This window comes from Apteryx mantelli, chromosome 1 (genome assembly GCF_036417845.1).
Source record: "Apteryx mantelli isolate bAptMan1 chromosome 1, bAptMan1.hap1, whole genome shotgun sequence".
In the NCBI taxonomy this organism is placed as follows: domain Eukaryota; kingdom Metazoa; phylum Chordata; class Aves; order Apterygiformes; family Apterygidae; genus Apteryx; species Apteryx mantelli.
Window position 1 is genome coordinate 160463121 of NC_089978.1, and position 16173 is coordinate 160479293.

General features: G+C 40.7%; 1 protein-coding gene across 1 annotated transcript; it reads left to right on the forward strand.

The window, feature by feature from the left end:
- Positions 1-4893: 4893 nt before the first annotated feature.
- Positions 4894-15497, forward strand: HSP90B1 (heat shock protein 90 beta family member 1). The gene is given in 20 exon segments (XM_013947518.2): positions 4894-4936; positions 4939-5009; positions 5011-5323; positions 5896-5995; positions 6689-6830; positions 6912-7028; positions 7426-7757; positions 8594-8705; positions 9520-9636; positions 10270-10386; positions 10804-10941; positions 11026-11103; positions 11185-11250; positions 11634-11903; positions 12126-12371; positions 12677-12813; positions 13239-13317; positions 13399-13554; positions 14146-14238; positions 15242-15497. Coding segments are annotated over 20 exon segments (2757 nt in total). The 3' UTR covers positions 15272-15497.
- The last annotated feature ends 676 nt before the right edge of the window (positions 15498-16173 follow it).

A 16173-nucleotide genomic window follows, 5' to 3' on the forward strand; every position in this document is an offset into this window, starting at 1 on the left:
GCTTATTGTTTGCTTTCACATATGCATAATTCAAAGAATCACAAGTTCTAAATTCCCCTTCATTTACCTTTTTCTTATTGCACTCAAGTGAGTTCTGAAAACATAAAATGTACTAATACCTGATAAGTTACATAAATTATAACTGGGAAAAAAAAACCTAATATACATAAAACTAACCATATGATTGTTTCTTTGGGAAGAATAAAAGATTCAAAAAACAGGCCTAAAGAATCAGTGTGTTGTGTTTGTACATAAAGCTGAAGAGTATTTGAGTAGCCTTTCACAGTACAGGAAAGAAAGCAGCACAGGAGTCCTTTTAGTTAGAATATTAAGAATCCCTCTTGGGTGGAGATTAATAGTTCTGAGACTAAATAAGTGGGTAGTGGGTGGAAGATATATTTCTACTAAGTGAAAGAAGACTGAAGTCAAAACATGGCATTTTGTTCAATAGTTGCTCTTGCTAAAAAGAGAGCAGGTAAGAATAATTCATAGCATGAACATTTAGAAAGACACCATGATTTACAAACAATAGTATTTTAATCTTGCTTGTATGTAGTTACTGTTAATATTTTCTAAGATTTGGATAATCACCTTGAAAAGCCAGCTAATAGCAGCACTTTTGGGTTTATATTCACAAATACTCAGTCCCAAATATTGTCAGGCATCTTCAAGAAACAGATATGTCTCCAGTTTGTTTGTATTCACAACATTTAGTCCTTGAAGCAGAGGTTGCAAAAGGAAAGAAATGCTAACTCTTGATTTGTTGTTTTAATAAAGATACAAATGAAGCTCAAATTACAGAGAATTCAGATAAGTAATTTACAATGCATGATAATGCAAGAAAGAGAGGGCTTAATTTGGTGGTACAAACTTCAGGCTGCATTAATTATTCTAAAATAAAATCACTCATATTTCTTTATCAAAACCAGTCTGACAGTACATGCCTTATTAGCAGTGACAGAAATTTGAGCATTTTTGTTGCCTGTGAATAAAATGAAACTTGCATTAGTTACAAATTCCAATTTGCCAGTGTATTAAAAGAGGAAATATTCTGCCAAACAAAACTCATTGCTCAGTTTTATGGTTTCCTTACATTTACACTCATGTATGATGTCTTTGCTCTATGTAAGTTACACTCCAGGATTCCAGAAGTGGTGGCTCAACCCACCACCATCAAAAGGAGAATATTGCCTTCTCCTAGTGATTCCTGCTCTTTACCTTGCTTCAGTCTGGGGCACATCAGACGCAACATAAGCTGATTTAACTAGAGAGTATTTTGCTGGGCTAAAGGGTTAAATCAGCTCAGGAAAGAGTGTGACACATGTCACAGCCAGTAAAATGAAAGAAGGACTGTCTCTCTTTATTTATTACAGATGGAGCCCAGGGAGATTAGCTGGCTAATTTAGCTGGTTAAGTCAAATACCTATAGCTGGATTGTGTGAACACCTCTCAATTTATCTCTACCACTATTTCTGGCAAGCTAATACTTCTTGTTAGCTACAGCTCATAGTTGGATCGTGTGACATGCTTCAGTCAGCAGACCAGACTTCCCCAAGGACAGGTGGATGAGCTGATAAAGTTGCATTCAGAGTACTGGAGAAAGACTTGCTCTACGATTTTCATGGAAAAAAATGCTACCTGTACTCTGTTTCTCTTATCACCAAATGCCCCAGCATTTTTAGTTAAAAGAGCAAATACAGCACTTAAGTATACTCTTTCAATCATTATGCACACAATCATCAAAAGTATATATAACTGCTTTAAAGAATTCCTTAATGTAGCTAAGTTCCCCTACTAAAGAAGTATTACTCTTAATAGTTACACCTTTGCTTCGGTGTTAAATCCTGAAAAGTGATGTCCAGACTTACTTTGAATGGCAATAGTAGTCAGTGCACCTAAGATTTAAAAAGCTCCCTGAAGACTGACAAGCAGAGAAGAAACGCTATCCAGCTTTGCATTAAAACCCTAGTAACAGCAGTATTTGATAGCTCAGTTTAAAAAAGAATTTTTAATTTCATAGTATAGTTTAAAATTAGATAAAAGAAACAAATTTTAAAAGTTCAATATTCAGTCAAAGAAGATACTTTCTTCAATTGTCAGACTCTGCAAAGAAACCAAATTGTCTTTGTGAGAGCACAAGTACTCAGCCTCCTCATTCTTACATATCACTTTTGTCCTGGGTAATCCAACTGGGCTTTAATGAAAGCAAACAGTATAATGTAGACTTAGCAATCAGTGCAGCTAACTACATCACACTTCTTCGAGTTTATGACCTCTAAATGCAAAGGACAAAACGTAGGTTTATTAAGGTTCTGATCTCCTTCAAAAACACCATTCTACCTTGTATAACCATAAGAGTAAGGAAACCAAGCGAATTTGGACTCCACAAAATTTAATCTAAAATCTCTGTTGGTTTAGCAAAGTCAATAATATTATTGGTGTGCATTCATGCTATTTCAGCTGCCAAAGTTCAAAAAGTTTGCAATGAAGCATTACATTTTCTCATTGCCAGAAAAATAACTGCTAAAACAAAACTGATGTAAAATTTGTTAATGCAAGAATTCTCCGAGCTGGAGATCTGTTTACTCTGTGAATCCCTAACTCATATTCACACTCGCAGAGTAACATATCTCACTCTAGGAATCACACAGACTAATTAGGAAACCCAATCCTGAAACTGCTTGTAGCTGACTTTGAGGAAAGACAAACTTTCTCCATTTAGATTTTTGAATGACCATATTATATTTTCAGACTTGAAGACTGGAAAATATTTTCAATTAGGGAGACTGATCTTTGTAAAATAATCCTCCAAGTTCACCCTGATCTTCGTAAAAACTTGACAGGCAGTCTTTTACTTACAATCCTGACCCTGACCTCTTTTATACTTAATTTTTCATAGTCCTTCTCACAGACTTTTGGGGAAGGTAAATTTCCCTCTTACTTCTCTTATAATATTTAATCAGTGGAGCAGCAACCTCTGAAATGAAACTACTGAAACTGCAAATCATACAGAAAATCTTCATGGATTATTTTAAAATAGCTTTTTAAATGATTACGCTTGATCTAGAATCTTGGCTTCATTAAGAAGAACTCAAGGATAACACTTACTGTAATACAGAGGCTCCTTTCCAATTCTATAAATTTTGATTATCAGCACAAGATACAACACTGAGTTTTGAGGCTGAAAAACTAACTGGCCCACTGTATAACTAATGATGACGACCTTATTTTTCCAAAAGAAAATTTTAGCTATGTATAGATAGACTAACTTCAATGCTTGTGAAGTTATTAAATACACTGGACTTTTCTTATCTTTTATATTGAACGTCTCGGATCAACAGTTTTCAAACACATTCCTCTGTAAGTACAGAGTTCATTGAATCATTGCTTGCCAGGTATTTTTTTTTTCTTCCTGGAAAGCTAATGTTGAACATTTGTAAGACAAAACAGGTCACCGGCACATGAAAGCTAGGGCAGACTTTTACAGGAAAGCGAGGGGGAACTGTAAGGTGCTTCAGGTGGCTTATTAACATACAAAAGATGGTATATTATATTTGATCACTTGTTAACTTTCACTACTTAAAAAGTTAAAGCGTTAACAGCAATACACTTCAGAATTTGCATATAGTGTTCATTTTACAAATTAATATGTCTGAAAAAAATATTTTTAAAAAAGGAACATGCAGTCTTCTAAGTATCAAGCCTCCTTTTTACTGTTCTACCAACACTAGTTCATTTGCACATTAGCCTCCTGTGTGGTACTGACACTAGTGGGGCAGTTTATGTGCGTATTTCCAGATTCCCTCACATCATGCAGCTAACCGAGATGGCTGAGGCAAGTGCTTGGCCAAAGCGAAGCAAGGAGCATCCCCAGCCATGGTTCCAGGCAGCCGCGTGCCCCGCTACAGGAGCGAATAGCAGCCAAGGGGCAGAAAGCCCATCTCTTGGAGCCAGCTGGCATGAAGGAAGAGCCGTGAGCTGAAAATATAGACCTTTCTCCTGCCACGCTTGGCGCACAAGCAGTGCTAGCCTAGTTGGCACTTGCAAAACTTAATTTTTAGACCTGATTTGCTGGAGCTAGGAGCTCTACAGAGGAGAAAGAAACGTTAGTGACCAAACAAGGGCCCCAAAGGCAGGCTGCGGAGCACTGACGGCCTCACCGACGGAGGGTCGCCCCGGTGAGCGCCAGAAAGCAGGAAAACCCGGCCTCTGCCGGCTGCCTTTACCCTGAATGCGGGCTGGGCCAGGCCTCACCGCTCAGGGCCTCCGGGCTAAAGCCTCCCCGGCCACCGCGCCAGGCTCAGGCACCCTCGAGGGGACAGAGCGCGGGGAGCCAAGGCCGGGGCGCAGGGGCCGCCTCGGGCCAAGCGCGAGCGCCTCGGGCCCCAGCACCGGGCGGGTAACGGCCCTTCCCCTCGCCTGCGCCGCGCACCACCCGCGGACTACAACTCCCGGCATGCCCCGCGGCCCGCCACGCACGGCGCCCCGCCGGCCGTCGCGGGCGGCAGGAGCCCGGCCCCCGGCGCCGGTGCCGGCCGCCGCTGAGGCGTGGGGGCCGCCCGCCTCTGCCAGGGAGGGCGGGCCACAGCCGGCGCTGCTGCCGCTTCTCTGCCGCACCGCTTATCGTCGCTCCGCGTGTCCCCCGTGACTTCCCCCCGCCCCGCTTCAGTACCTGGGGGCGCGGCGGGCCGCCACGACCGGAAGCGCTCGTTGCCATAGCGACCGTCTCCACGGTAAACATTCTGGGTGCCCCCGGAAGCGGTTGGAGTCGCTCTGCCCATGTGGAGATCTTTCCTATCGCCTCTCAATGCGGCCGCGCTCACTGCGAGCCACGTGGCCTCGGTGTTAAACATTTACGGCTTATTGATTTAAAAAAAAAAATACTGGCAGGCCATGCGGCTCGGCCCCGTCCGTGGGCATGATTGGCCAAACGCACCTCCCCCCAGCCAATCGGGGCCGGCCACGCTCTGCCCGCAGGAAACCGCACATGGAAAGCCGCGATTGGCGGCGACGGCCCCGGGCCCCACCTCCCCCGGCTCACCACTGGCTGCGTATTTGGCGTGGTACGCTCTGATTGGCCAGTGGCGGAGCGCCTCCCCCCGCCCCTCGGCGCCCCGCATTGATAAGGCGAAGGGGGAGGGCTACCGCTGTCCCAGCGGTTCGGCGGCGGCGCGGGAGGCGCGGGGTGGCGGCCGCACCCGGTGGCGGGCTTGTGAGCGCGAGGCAGGTGCCGCTCGGGGTTGTTATTTTCTGCGGCCGCAAGCCCGCGTCGCAATGAAGTCGGTGTGGGGGCTCGCTCTCGCGTGCACGCTGCTCCTGGCCGGTGAGTCCCGTGGCTGCTTCCTCGCCTGCCGCCTTCTAGAAGCTTCTGGCTAGTGGCGGTTGCGGGGGGTGGGGGGAGGGTCTCTAACCGCAGCAGCGTCTCCCACTCCTCCCTTCTTGATGGGGGAAGAGGGGCGAGCAGAGGCCGAGGAGGACCTGGGTGGGGCCGTCGGAGCCCTGTCGGCCCAGGAGGTCCCTTTCTTCTCCTCCGCCCTGGCGTATACAGGCAACTGCTGCCCCAAGTTTTTCCACCGTAGGTGTACGAGGGGAGGGGAAGGTCGAGTTCGGTCGCGTGTGCTGCTCTCTCCCGAGCTGCTGCTGGCCCCCCTGTAGGGATGGGGGTGGTTTGGGGTGGGGGAAGATACCTATGGGACCGCTCATGCGCCATTGGGGGGGGGGCGAGGCCGTGGTCTGCCCCTTTCCTCCCTTTCTGATGTCCCCAGCTGGGGTAAACTTTCCTTAGGAATGGGGTGAAAGAACGGACGGACCCGAGTCTGAAAATCTTTGTGAGTCGTGAAGAAGAGTTTTGGTAGTAGAATGGGATTCACCTTATTGGATTTCTTGTTTTTCCAGTGTCGGTTAGAGCTGATGAGGTGGATGTGGATGGGACCGTGGAAGATGACTTGGGTAAAAGCAGAGAAGGGTCTCGAACAGATGATGAAGTCGTTCAGAGGTGGGTAGCTGGGGGTGGGGGTCAGTTACTTCTGAACTGTTAAGACTATTCTTGTTACTTTAAGGGTCATTTCTTACATCACTAATGCCCAAAGCATAGAAGGTGTTGGGCCTGGGGGGGTAACCTTTCAAAGATAAGCTCTCATTAAACTGGAGAGATCTAGTCATCTGGGAGAAGTACAATAAAACAATATTTATTTCTGAAAACATTATTTTCCTCTAAATAGAGGAGAGTTTGAAGTAACTGGATTCAGAAATACTTAGCTTGTTTTGTCTAATAGCAGTAGTCATATAAGAGTGGGTAAATGGGGGTTCCTACATGTAACTACATGTAGTAAGTGGTATCAGTTTCATGCCTACTGATGGAATAGTTTTATACCTGTGAAACACTTTCTTTTGTGAAGTGTACCATGTGCTGAGGATTACAGTGGTTGTAAGATGCATGTATTCTTCCTTCCCTTTCTTTAAGGGAAAAAGTCTGACTTCCAAGCAGAGTTTTCACTTGAGTTTTGGGTAGAGATTAAGCAGTAGAGGATACAACTGTTGCACCCATCTGATGTGGTCGTGTAACTTTATGCTAGCTGTGTCAGTAATTAAGGGTCTCGTTGTTGTAACATTGAACTCTGCTAGAGTGTAAAAATAGTGATACTGTATACAAACAAGACTACTTGACATGTTTCTATTCTTTTCACAGAGAAGAAGAAGCTATCCAGCTAGATGGTCTAAATGCATCCCAGATAAAAGAAATCAGAGAAAAATCTGAGAAGTTTGCATTTCAAGCAGAAGTTAACAGAATGATGAAACTTATTATCAATTCTTTATATAAAAATAAAGAGGTTAGTCCCTTTATCAGTAGAACATGCTAGGACTGTTTGTGTATGTGTTCTTGAATTCCTGACTACTGATTTCTATTTCAGATTTTCCTGAGGGAACTTATTTCAAATGCTTCTGATGCTTTAGATAAGATACGGTTAATATCCTTAACTGATGAGAATGCTCTTGCTGGTAATGAGGAACTTACTGTCAAAATCAAGGTAAGAAGCATTAGATAAACATTTTATCTGGTCCACTGAGGGGCAGTGGAAGGAATAAAAGAAGGTAGTGTCTCATTAACCTATTAAGTTGATTGCTTACTACTGATGCAAACAAACTATGACCACCACATCAGGACACTTGCAGTTCACTTCACCAGAGACAACTTCTTTTTAGTCCACTGAAAATAATCTCTGATTTCATAAACAGCAACTGAAGTATTAAGTACCTCAGAGGTAGATTTTCCTTACTACTCTACTCACTGTGAATTCAATTTATCACAGCCAGGCAAGTTTAAACTGGAATGATTAGTTGCTAGTGTCCTTATCACTTTCACAGTAGTGTATTGTGTCTAAAGGTTCAAAGTGAAGTCCAGCTGGATCTTTTGTCTTTTTTCAGTGTGACAAAGAGAAGAACATGCTTCATGTTACGGATACGGGTATTGGCATGACAAAAGAGGAGTTGATTAAAAACTTGGGTACCATTGCAAAGTCTGGTACAAGTGAATTCTTAAACAAGATGACTGAAATGCAGGATGATGGTCAATCAACATCTGAGTTAATTGGCCAGTTTGGTGTTGGCTTTTATTCTGCTTTCTTAGTAGCAGACAGAGTTATTGTCACATCAAAACACAATAATGATACACAACATATTTGGGAGTCAGACTCAAATGAATTCTCTGTGATTGATGACCCAAGAGGAAACACTTTAGGACGTGGCACAACCATAAGGTAAGTATTAAGTCAGTGTCCTTAGCTTAAAAAAAGTTGTGTGTATAGATAAGTATCTAGCTTCATTAGAATATCTGGGTGATTTTAGCATTGTGAATACATACACTGTCCGACTCCTGTAATACAGGTGTTGTCAGACTAATGCAAGCATCCTATAACGAGTAATTACATGTAAAATAGATGTATAGTGTTAATGCAGTTCACTCATCTCATGAAATGTCAAACTAAAAGCCACAAGCATCTTGACAAGTAACTGGTGGCAAGTAATTCCAGACACTTTGAGCAGCCTGCAAACTCAAGCAATTTTTCAATGCAGTTGTTGCTAGATGAGACTGATACAGGGGATGTAGAGCTTCATCTTGGAAACAGATTGCTGTTTATCTACTGGTGGAACTGGTCTGATACAAATAGCAAATTAGAAGTAGCTTGACAGCACCTCCCATCACTTAAAGCATATGAATTTACTTGATCTAGGCTCTGCCTTCTAGAACTGCTTCCTGAAGAAGGCCTTCAGTAGGGAAAAAGTTAATCCTCTCAGTGCTCTACTTCCAAATGAAATCAGTAAGAGGACATCAATAGCCTGATCATTGTCAATGCAATTTGAGGTTTATATTTAGACTTTTGAACTTTGTACTATACTCCAATTTTTAAGAATGCTTCTTCCAAAAAGGATTGTATCTTTAAAGAGGTGCATGGGGAGCTCTTACTGGTTCAACTGTGACTAGATAAGTTTGAATCACTGCAGCAGCTACAGTGGAAAAGTACTTCTGTGTCTGTAAAACTATTTTTAAAGTACTGCTTTTGGACTTTGAATGAAATTTTTCTTCTATCTTTAGCCTTGTCTTGAAGGAGGAAGCATCAGACTATCTTGAGCTGGATACTGTTAAAAACCTAGTCAAGAAATACTCACAGTTCATAAACTTCCCCATATATGTGTGGAGCAGCAAGGTCAGTATCTTTAACTGAGAGTTATACAGTATGAGCTTTGTTTGAAAATAATTTGACCAGATATTTCAGGAAGAGTGAAGGAATTTTAAAGCTTTTCTGTAGCATTAGTAGTGTGGGATTTCTTACTTGTCTTAATGGGTCCCAAAAAAAACCCTGTCTAAAGCTTCTAAAATTCTTTCATTCTTTACTCTTCTGACTCAGTGGGAAGGAAAAACTAGCTAGTATTAACTAGTTACTTGCTCTCTGAAAGCTAGTGTGTAGCTTAAACTAGATTTTCAAGGGACTTGATTTTGCTGTGACTCCTGAAGAGTATTTTACCAAAGGAGGCAAGACCTGTGCTAATTACTAGGGGAAAAAAAAATCTTTCTTCCGCTGGCTGTGCAGTGGAGTCTTGTCTGGTATTTAGAAGCTTAGCTAAGCTGTCGAGCAGGACCACAGTATGTGTCCTTTGTTAAAATACTGCCTTATTTTTTATATTATTTTAACTTTTTAACTGTTCTTGTGATACTTTTTGGTATAGCACTAACTTTGAATCATCTCAGTCTGTGGTTAGCCTGTGTATCCTGTGTATCCAGTGCTATTAAAGCTGAATTCTCCTAATATTTGACTACAATGGCCTCCCAGTGTATTGGAGGAAAGCAATGCATTCATGAAAATGCAACTGAAAACATCGCTGCCTACACAGAAATGCTTGCCATAAGCAAATCACACAAGTTAAACTGGTATTCTGAGTTATTAAGCTGTTTCAGAGAATACCAGAAGTTATCTGGTAGGAAGCCAAACAGGCTGAGTCCCCTCTTTTAATTGCCTCTAGACAGAAACTGTTGAAGAACCCATTGAGGAGGAAGAAGCAAAAGAGAAAGAGGAAACAGATGATGATGAAGCTGCAGTTGAAGAAGAAGAGGAAGAGAAGAAACCAAAAACTAAAAAGGTGAGCTTTGTCAGCCTTTGGAGGTCTTGTAACTTGTGACAATTATTTCAGCAGTTTTAACAGGTAGTTTTTCAGAGATGCACTTCAATATGTGTGCTTTTCAAAAACAGTCCTATTTAAGTGTGTGATTTGATATGTCAGTAAAGAAAATGGTAAATAAGATGGACTTCATTGAAGTGGAGCAAATGACTGCCTTGGGAGGCAGTGTTCCTGGAACAATTACAAATATCTTTGAGTTTATGCACAGTGAATTCACTTTGAAGTGATAGTGAACTTAAGTAGTTCAATAATGTTGAATAGTTCAGATTGAATATACTCTTTTGGAAAGCTTTCTTCAGAATGGCTGTGGAATAGAAATTCTGATCACTAATGAATGCAGTAAATGTATATTGGCCATACTGTAGTATAGATTTTTTGCCACGTGCTTAAGTGCTACACATTTAAATGAGAATACCCAGGCCTTTGCTGAATGTATTTCCTAGATTAGAAGTAGCCTGTATGTATGTGTGTGTATATATATATTCCCCCTCATACTATGTTGTGACCTAGAGTCCTCTTTGGTGTAATTTCTTTAACTGACTTATTTGTAGTAGAGCATGAGTCTTTATTGTAATATGCTGTTTATGTACTTAGGTTGAAAAGACTGTTTGGGATTGGGAGCTTATGAATGACATAAAACCAATCTGGCAGAGACCCTCTAAAGAAGTTGAAGAAGATGAATACAAAGCTTTTTACAAAACCTTTTCCAAGGTAATTTCCAAGGCTCAAGAATTGTTCCAGAGCAGTAGATTTACTAGAGTATTTCATGCTGTGTAAATGAAATGGTGACTGAGTGCTTATAGGATGGGCTTATCTTTGAAGAATGAGTTAATTGGTGTCAGTATGTCAACTGAATTCCAGACAGCAAGCCTAGGATTGCAAGCTGCAGTCTTCTGTATTGGTAACTCTTTAGTTGTGGCTTTAAATAGAACTAGTAAGTCTCCCAGATTACTTGTATTTCAGCTGAATCAGGCACTTCTGTCTCCTTAATAGATTCTAATGAAGCATGCTTAGATGGTTTCATACTTTCATATACACCTAGATCTGGCAAACACATTTTCACTCATAAAATGAATTTTTTTGCCAATATCTTTCCACTGTCAATTAAAAGAACTCCCTCCTTCACAGGAACATGATGATCCTATGGCTTACATCCACTTTACTGCTGAAGGGGAAGTAACTTTCAAATCCATCTTGTTTGTTCCTAATTCTGCTCCACGTGGCCTGTTTGATGAATATGGATCCAAAAAAAGTGATTTCATAAAGGTAAAACAAGCAAGTGTGTTTGATTCTGGTTTAAAAATAAATAAAACCTCCATAATAACCTGATTACTGTTTCTCTTGTAATAGCTGTATGTTCGAAGAGTATTCATCACAGATGACTTCCATGACATGATGCCTAAATATCTTAACTTTGTTAAGGGTGTTGTAAGTATTGCATCTTAATTGTATTTGATTTTAATCTTCAAATACTGTTTGTTATACTTAACAAGTTTCTTCTTAAATTAGGTGGATTCCGATGATCTGCCTCTGAATGTATCTCGTGAAACACTTCAGCAGCATAAATTGTTAAAGGTAAGCTAATTAGATCCTAAACTTCATATTAATAGGAAGGGAGTGGTTCAGGATGAAAATATGTAACAGTAGTGATATCTGTCAGACAAATAGCTTGCTTGACTTAGCTTTAAAAAAGTATGAAGGTGAAGTCAAACTATAGAAAACCCCAGCACTGCTGCTCTCAGACTACCTCTGTTCCCTTCTAAATCAATGGCATTAAGCATCTTGAATTCACCCTTCTCAGCGAGGCCACATTAAGGTTCTTCCATAAGTGAAAATACCCTGTCCCATGAGATGAGTGGGGTTATTGTGGCAATGGCTAACAGACCAAAAGTGGTAGTTGATACTTGAGATTATCAAGTGCTTGCTGTTAAAATTTGGTATTACTACTTTTTTTTAAGGTGATCAGAAAGAAACTTGTTCGTAAAACCCTTGATATGATCAAGAAAATTGCAGAAGAAAAATACAATGACACATTCTGGAAAGAATTTGGTACTAATGTAAAGCTTGGGGTGATTGAGGATCACTCCAATCGTACACGACTAGCTAAACTTCTTCGCTTCCAGTCCTCTCACCATGAAAGTAACCTTACAAGCCTTGACCAGTATGTGGAAAGAATGAAAGAGAAACAGGACAAGATATATTTTATGGCAGGTGCCAGCAGGAAGGAGGTATGTGAGCATGGAGTGAAGGAGGAAAAATAGAAGGCTTCTAGTCAAAGTACTGCCACTGTGAACTGTCTGCACTTGCTCTAAATGTAGAGTCTTTGTGTTTATGGTACTACTGCAGTTCAGTCTTCTCATACTACTGTTCATTGAAATACCTGTACAGGTTTTGCTAGCTGCTGATACCAACACAACTAAACTGCTGTCTATTCTATTTTGTTTCCTTAGGCTGAGTCCTCACCATTTGTTGAACGTCTGCTGAAAAAGGGCTATGAAGTGATCTATCTGACCGAACCTGTAGATGAATACTGTATTCAAGCTCTGCCAGAGTTTGATGGCAAGAGGTTTCAGAATGTGGCTAAAGAAGGAGTCAAGTTTGAAGAAAGTGAAAAATCTAAGGAGAATCGGGAAGCCTTGGAAAAGGAATTTGAACCACTCTTAAACTGGATGAAAGACAAGGCCTTAAAGGACAAGGTACAAAATACTAAGCTATGTAACCCTTATTTGCATATGCTATTGTACTTATTGCTATAATACTTGCCTTGTTAATCCTTTGGCTATCAAGGACATGATAATAGCTTCTGCCATCCTTATATGGAAGGCTATACCAAGTTGGGTGAAACACCTGTGTTGACTTTGGGATGATACTGAGCTAGACTGCTTACTGTTACAGAGCTTTTGGACACCACTCAAGTGGCCCAGTGACACAGTTTCAGTTGTTGGCTTTATTCATAAGAGTTTGATTCTGTGAACTAATATTAAGGCTTTTTTCTCTCTAGATTGAAAAAGCTGTGCTATCTCAACGTTTAACCCAATCCCCATGTGCACTTGTGGCTAGTCAGTATGGATGGTCTGGTAACATGGAAAGAATCATGAAGGCTCAAGCTTACCAAACTGGGAAGGATATATCTACAAAGTAAGCTTTATATTCATATGGAGTAGCAGATATGAAAGGTAGTTGATGGCCCAGCTGGCTTGATGTTGGCACACCAAGCTTCCATCTGGTTCAGATCATCTTGTGTGTTTTTAAGGCAATTTGTAACTGAGTTGCTGTCTCCATCGTTGTCTTACCCTGATGGCTGTTTCAAAGCCTAGTATGTAAAACTGCTTGGTGAGCAAGACTTTCATCAGCAGTGTTTCTTATCTGTCATTTGGTGATAAGAGAACACACACTGGTTTAACTTGAAAGCTTTCAGAGTTAAACTAGTGGTAAAGCTGTGGTTTTAACTTAAAAAAAAAAAGTAGTAACTGTGCCTGTATTCAGCATTTGATGGGGGTTTAAAGGTGTAGTTGTGCTTTACTTTAAAGCTTAACTACTGATGTAACTTTCATTCTTTTCAGCTACTATGCTAGCCAAAAGAAGACATTTGAAATAAACCCTAGGCATCCACTGATAAAGGACATGCTGAGGCGAGTCAAGGTAAACAAATAACTGTAAAACATTGATTACTTGGCTGCACATGAACTAGTTAACAATCTTTTTTTAATGCTTCCATGTTAGGAAAATGAAGATGACAAAACAGTTTCAGATCTTGCAGTGGTATTGTTTGAAACTGCAACTTTGAGATCAGGATATATGTTACCAGACACCAAGGAATATGGAGATAGAATAGAAAGGATGCTTCGTTTAAGTTTAAACATTGACCTGGATGCAAAGGTTAGTTGCCTTCAATTGAGGAGTGATATTTTTTTATTTAAGTATTGTTTGCTTAAAATAGAGAAGCAATGGTAGATTTGCTTAAAATGAGATTGAAATACATATGGTTTCCTGCATGCGGGTGGGCCATCAGGAGACTAGCTCTCAAGTTCCTGGCTGGGGGAGTGATGAGTCTGTCCTTGAAGCTTCTGTCCTTCCCAGTTTCTTGAGATGCTGTTATTCCTTTTGCTTTTTCTTAAACAGTGCACAATCCTTAATTAAATGGTGGTTATATGGGAGTAAATGAGGGCCCAAACAGATATGCATCCTAGTCCTGCTCTTCGGGGAAACTAATAAAGTGGGCATACATCTCATAATGCCACACAAGAACTTGTTGGTATCTTGCTAGAGGAACTGTGGTAGTGAGCATATCAGTGGTAAAGAATAACTTGTCCTGCCCTTCAGAAAGGTTGGGGCAAATGATTTGTCAAACCTCCTACGAACTGATAACGAATACTTTAATAGCCTGTGCTAGTTGGTTCACAACTAGCAAACATCCCAAGCAAATAGAGCTCTTGAATGCATAGCAAAGTATCTGTGACCCTCCTACAGGTGGAGGAGGAGCCTGAGGAGCCTGAAGATGCAACTGAGGAGCCAGAGCAAGATGAAGAAGAGGTGGATGCTGAAGAAAGTGAAACACAGAAGGTGAAGTCTTGATTTTTGATTTGACTTCCATGCAGTTCTGGCTGTGGTGCTTCTTGCCACAAACCTGTTAACTTTGCTTTCCATAACTCCAGTAGTGTGAGGTTTTTTGAGCTTTTCTCAAAAATAACTGCAGTACAAATAGCACATTTTTCCTTAGCATAACATACTGTAAGAACAAAACACCCAAATATGCAGTAATTAATAGCTAAATAGTTACTGTTCTGTGAAGTGAGCCTTGACTTCGCTGGCTAATACTATTGTCTGCAGCTTTAATGATGTCTTGATGGGTATGCTGAACTCTAGTACTATGGTTTCTGAATGTCATTATCTTAAGTTACCATGAGACCTTAGTTGGGCCTTCCTTTCTTGTGTTGCCTGGTTTTTAGAAAAGTCCTACAAGATTATCTCCAACTTTACATAGCTTTTGGTGATGCACTTGCCTCCTAGCACCTGTCAAATTCCCTAAGAATAAGCTTGAGGAACAATAGTTATTGGACCATAGCTGCTTTATGGTTTTTTGCCATCACTGTTGAATTTAATGGATCATATTACATGTCTATAACAGAAGTTATGTTCTACTTTGACTGTTGTACTAGCTTGCTTACAGATTAAGGTTTCTGACAGTCATCTGGAGAGTAGATTTGCTTCCCCTCATCAGGTAGAATAGGGCTATTAACAGTGCTAATACTGTGCTTGAAAGGTAACTTTCAAAGTAGGCTGTGCTTTAATCCTTTGGAGTATTAAAGATGAAATGGCAAACTCAATCTGCCACTAACATTTGAGCAGCCTGAAGTAAGGGTTTTTATGACTCTTAGATGATGGCATGTTAAATATTCTCTGAACAGAAGTTTGAATGCAATTCAATGTTAAAGTTTTATTACTTCTGTTACATGATTTGAAAAAGCATCAGTAGTAATTCTCATGAACTCAATTATTCTGGGACAGCTTTTACTATTTTTTCATTTTCAAAAAGATTCTGATTATCTATTTCTTGTCTCCACAGGAATCCACAGATGTGAAAGATGAACTGTAAACTACACTCACCTACCATCCTGTGTTGGGAGTTAAGGAATGTGAATTAGATTGTTTTGTTTTTCCACTGTAAAATGCTGAGGGATGGTATGGGGTTAAGGGCAAAGGAGGATTTTTTTAAGTTGACTTTTCTAAAAACATTCCTCACAAATGTAAATTTGTACTATTTAACTGACTTCTTGGTGTAAAATCTTGTCATGTACAAAATAAAATGTTCCCAAACACCATGTTAACCCTCTAAATTTCACATAAGCTCATCTTATGGGGTTACCACTAAGAAGAATTGATGGGATTGTCTTGGTTTGCTTGAGTGTTAAGGTCTGCAGAACAGGAAGCTTGCTGTAGTGGTTCAGCAGTCTTTTTAACCTTTCTGCACTAGTGCAAGCCACTTTCACTGCTGTATGCTTAAGGTCAGGTGTTGTGTTAAACCTGCCATGCTGTTGAGCTAGAATACCTGATGTTTGTGAGCTATGCTGTACTGAAACTCAACTGTATGGAATGAATATTCAGAAGTTACATAACTACTCTCATCTTGAGAAATAAGAGGGCATTTAAAAATAGATACTATGTTGGAACTGAAGTCCTGCAGCTTAGCATGAAAGGTAGTGTTGTAAAGGAAGCGTGGTTGTAGCAGCCTTTCTGAAGTTCACTGTCTGCATAGGGTAGCACTGGACTGTGTATAACTTGACTCCAGCATACATAATGGATAGTGGTGGCTTTTATGTCCAAGGCTAGTGAGAATGATCTCCATCCATTAAAGGTGTGAACAGACAGAAAAGTGGCTTACTATCTCGGAGCCTATACCATTCTTTACTGTTTACTAACACTGTCTTATACCTGTGTAGTTCACCTAAGAAATACACTAGTCTTGCTTTTTACAAGTTTTTAAATATGGAGTTCTTG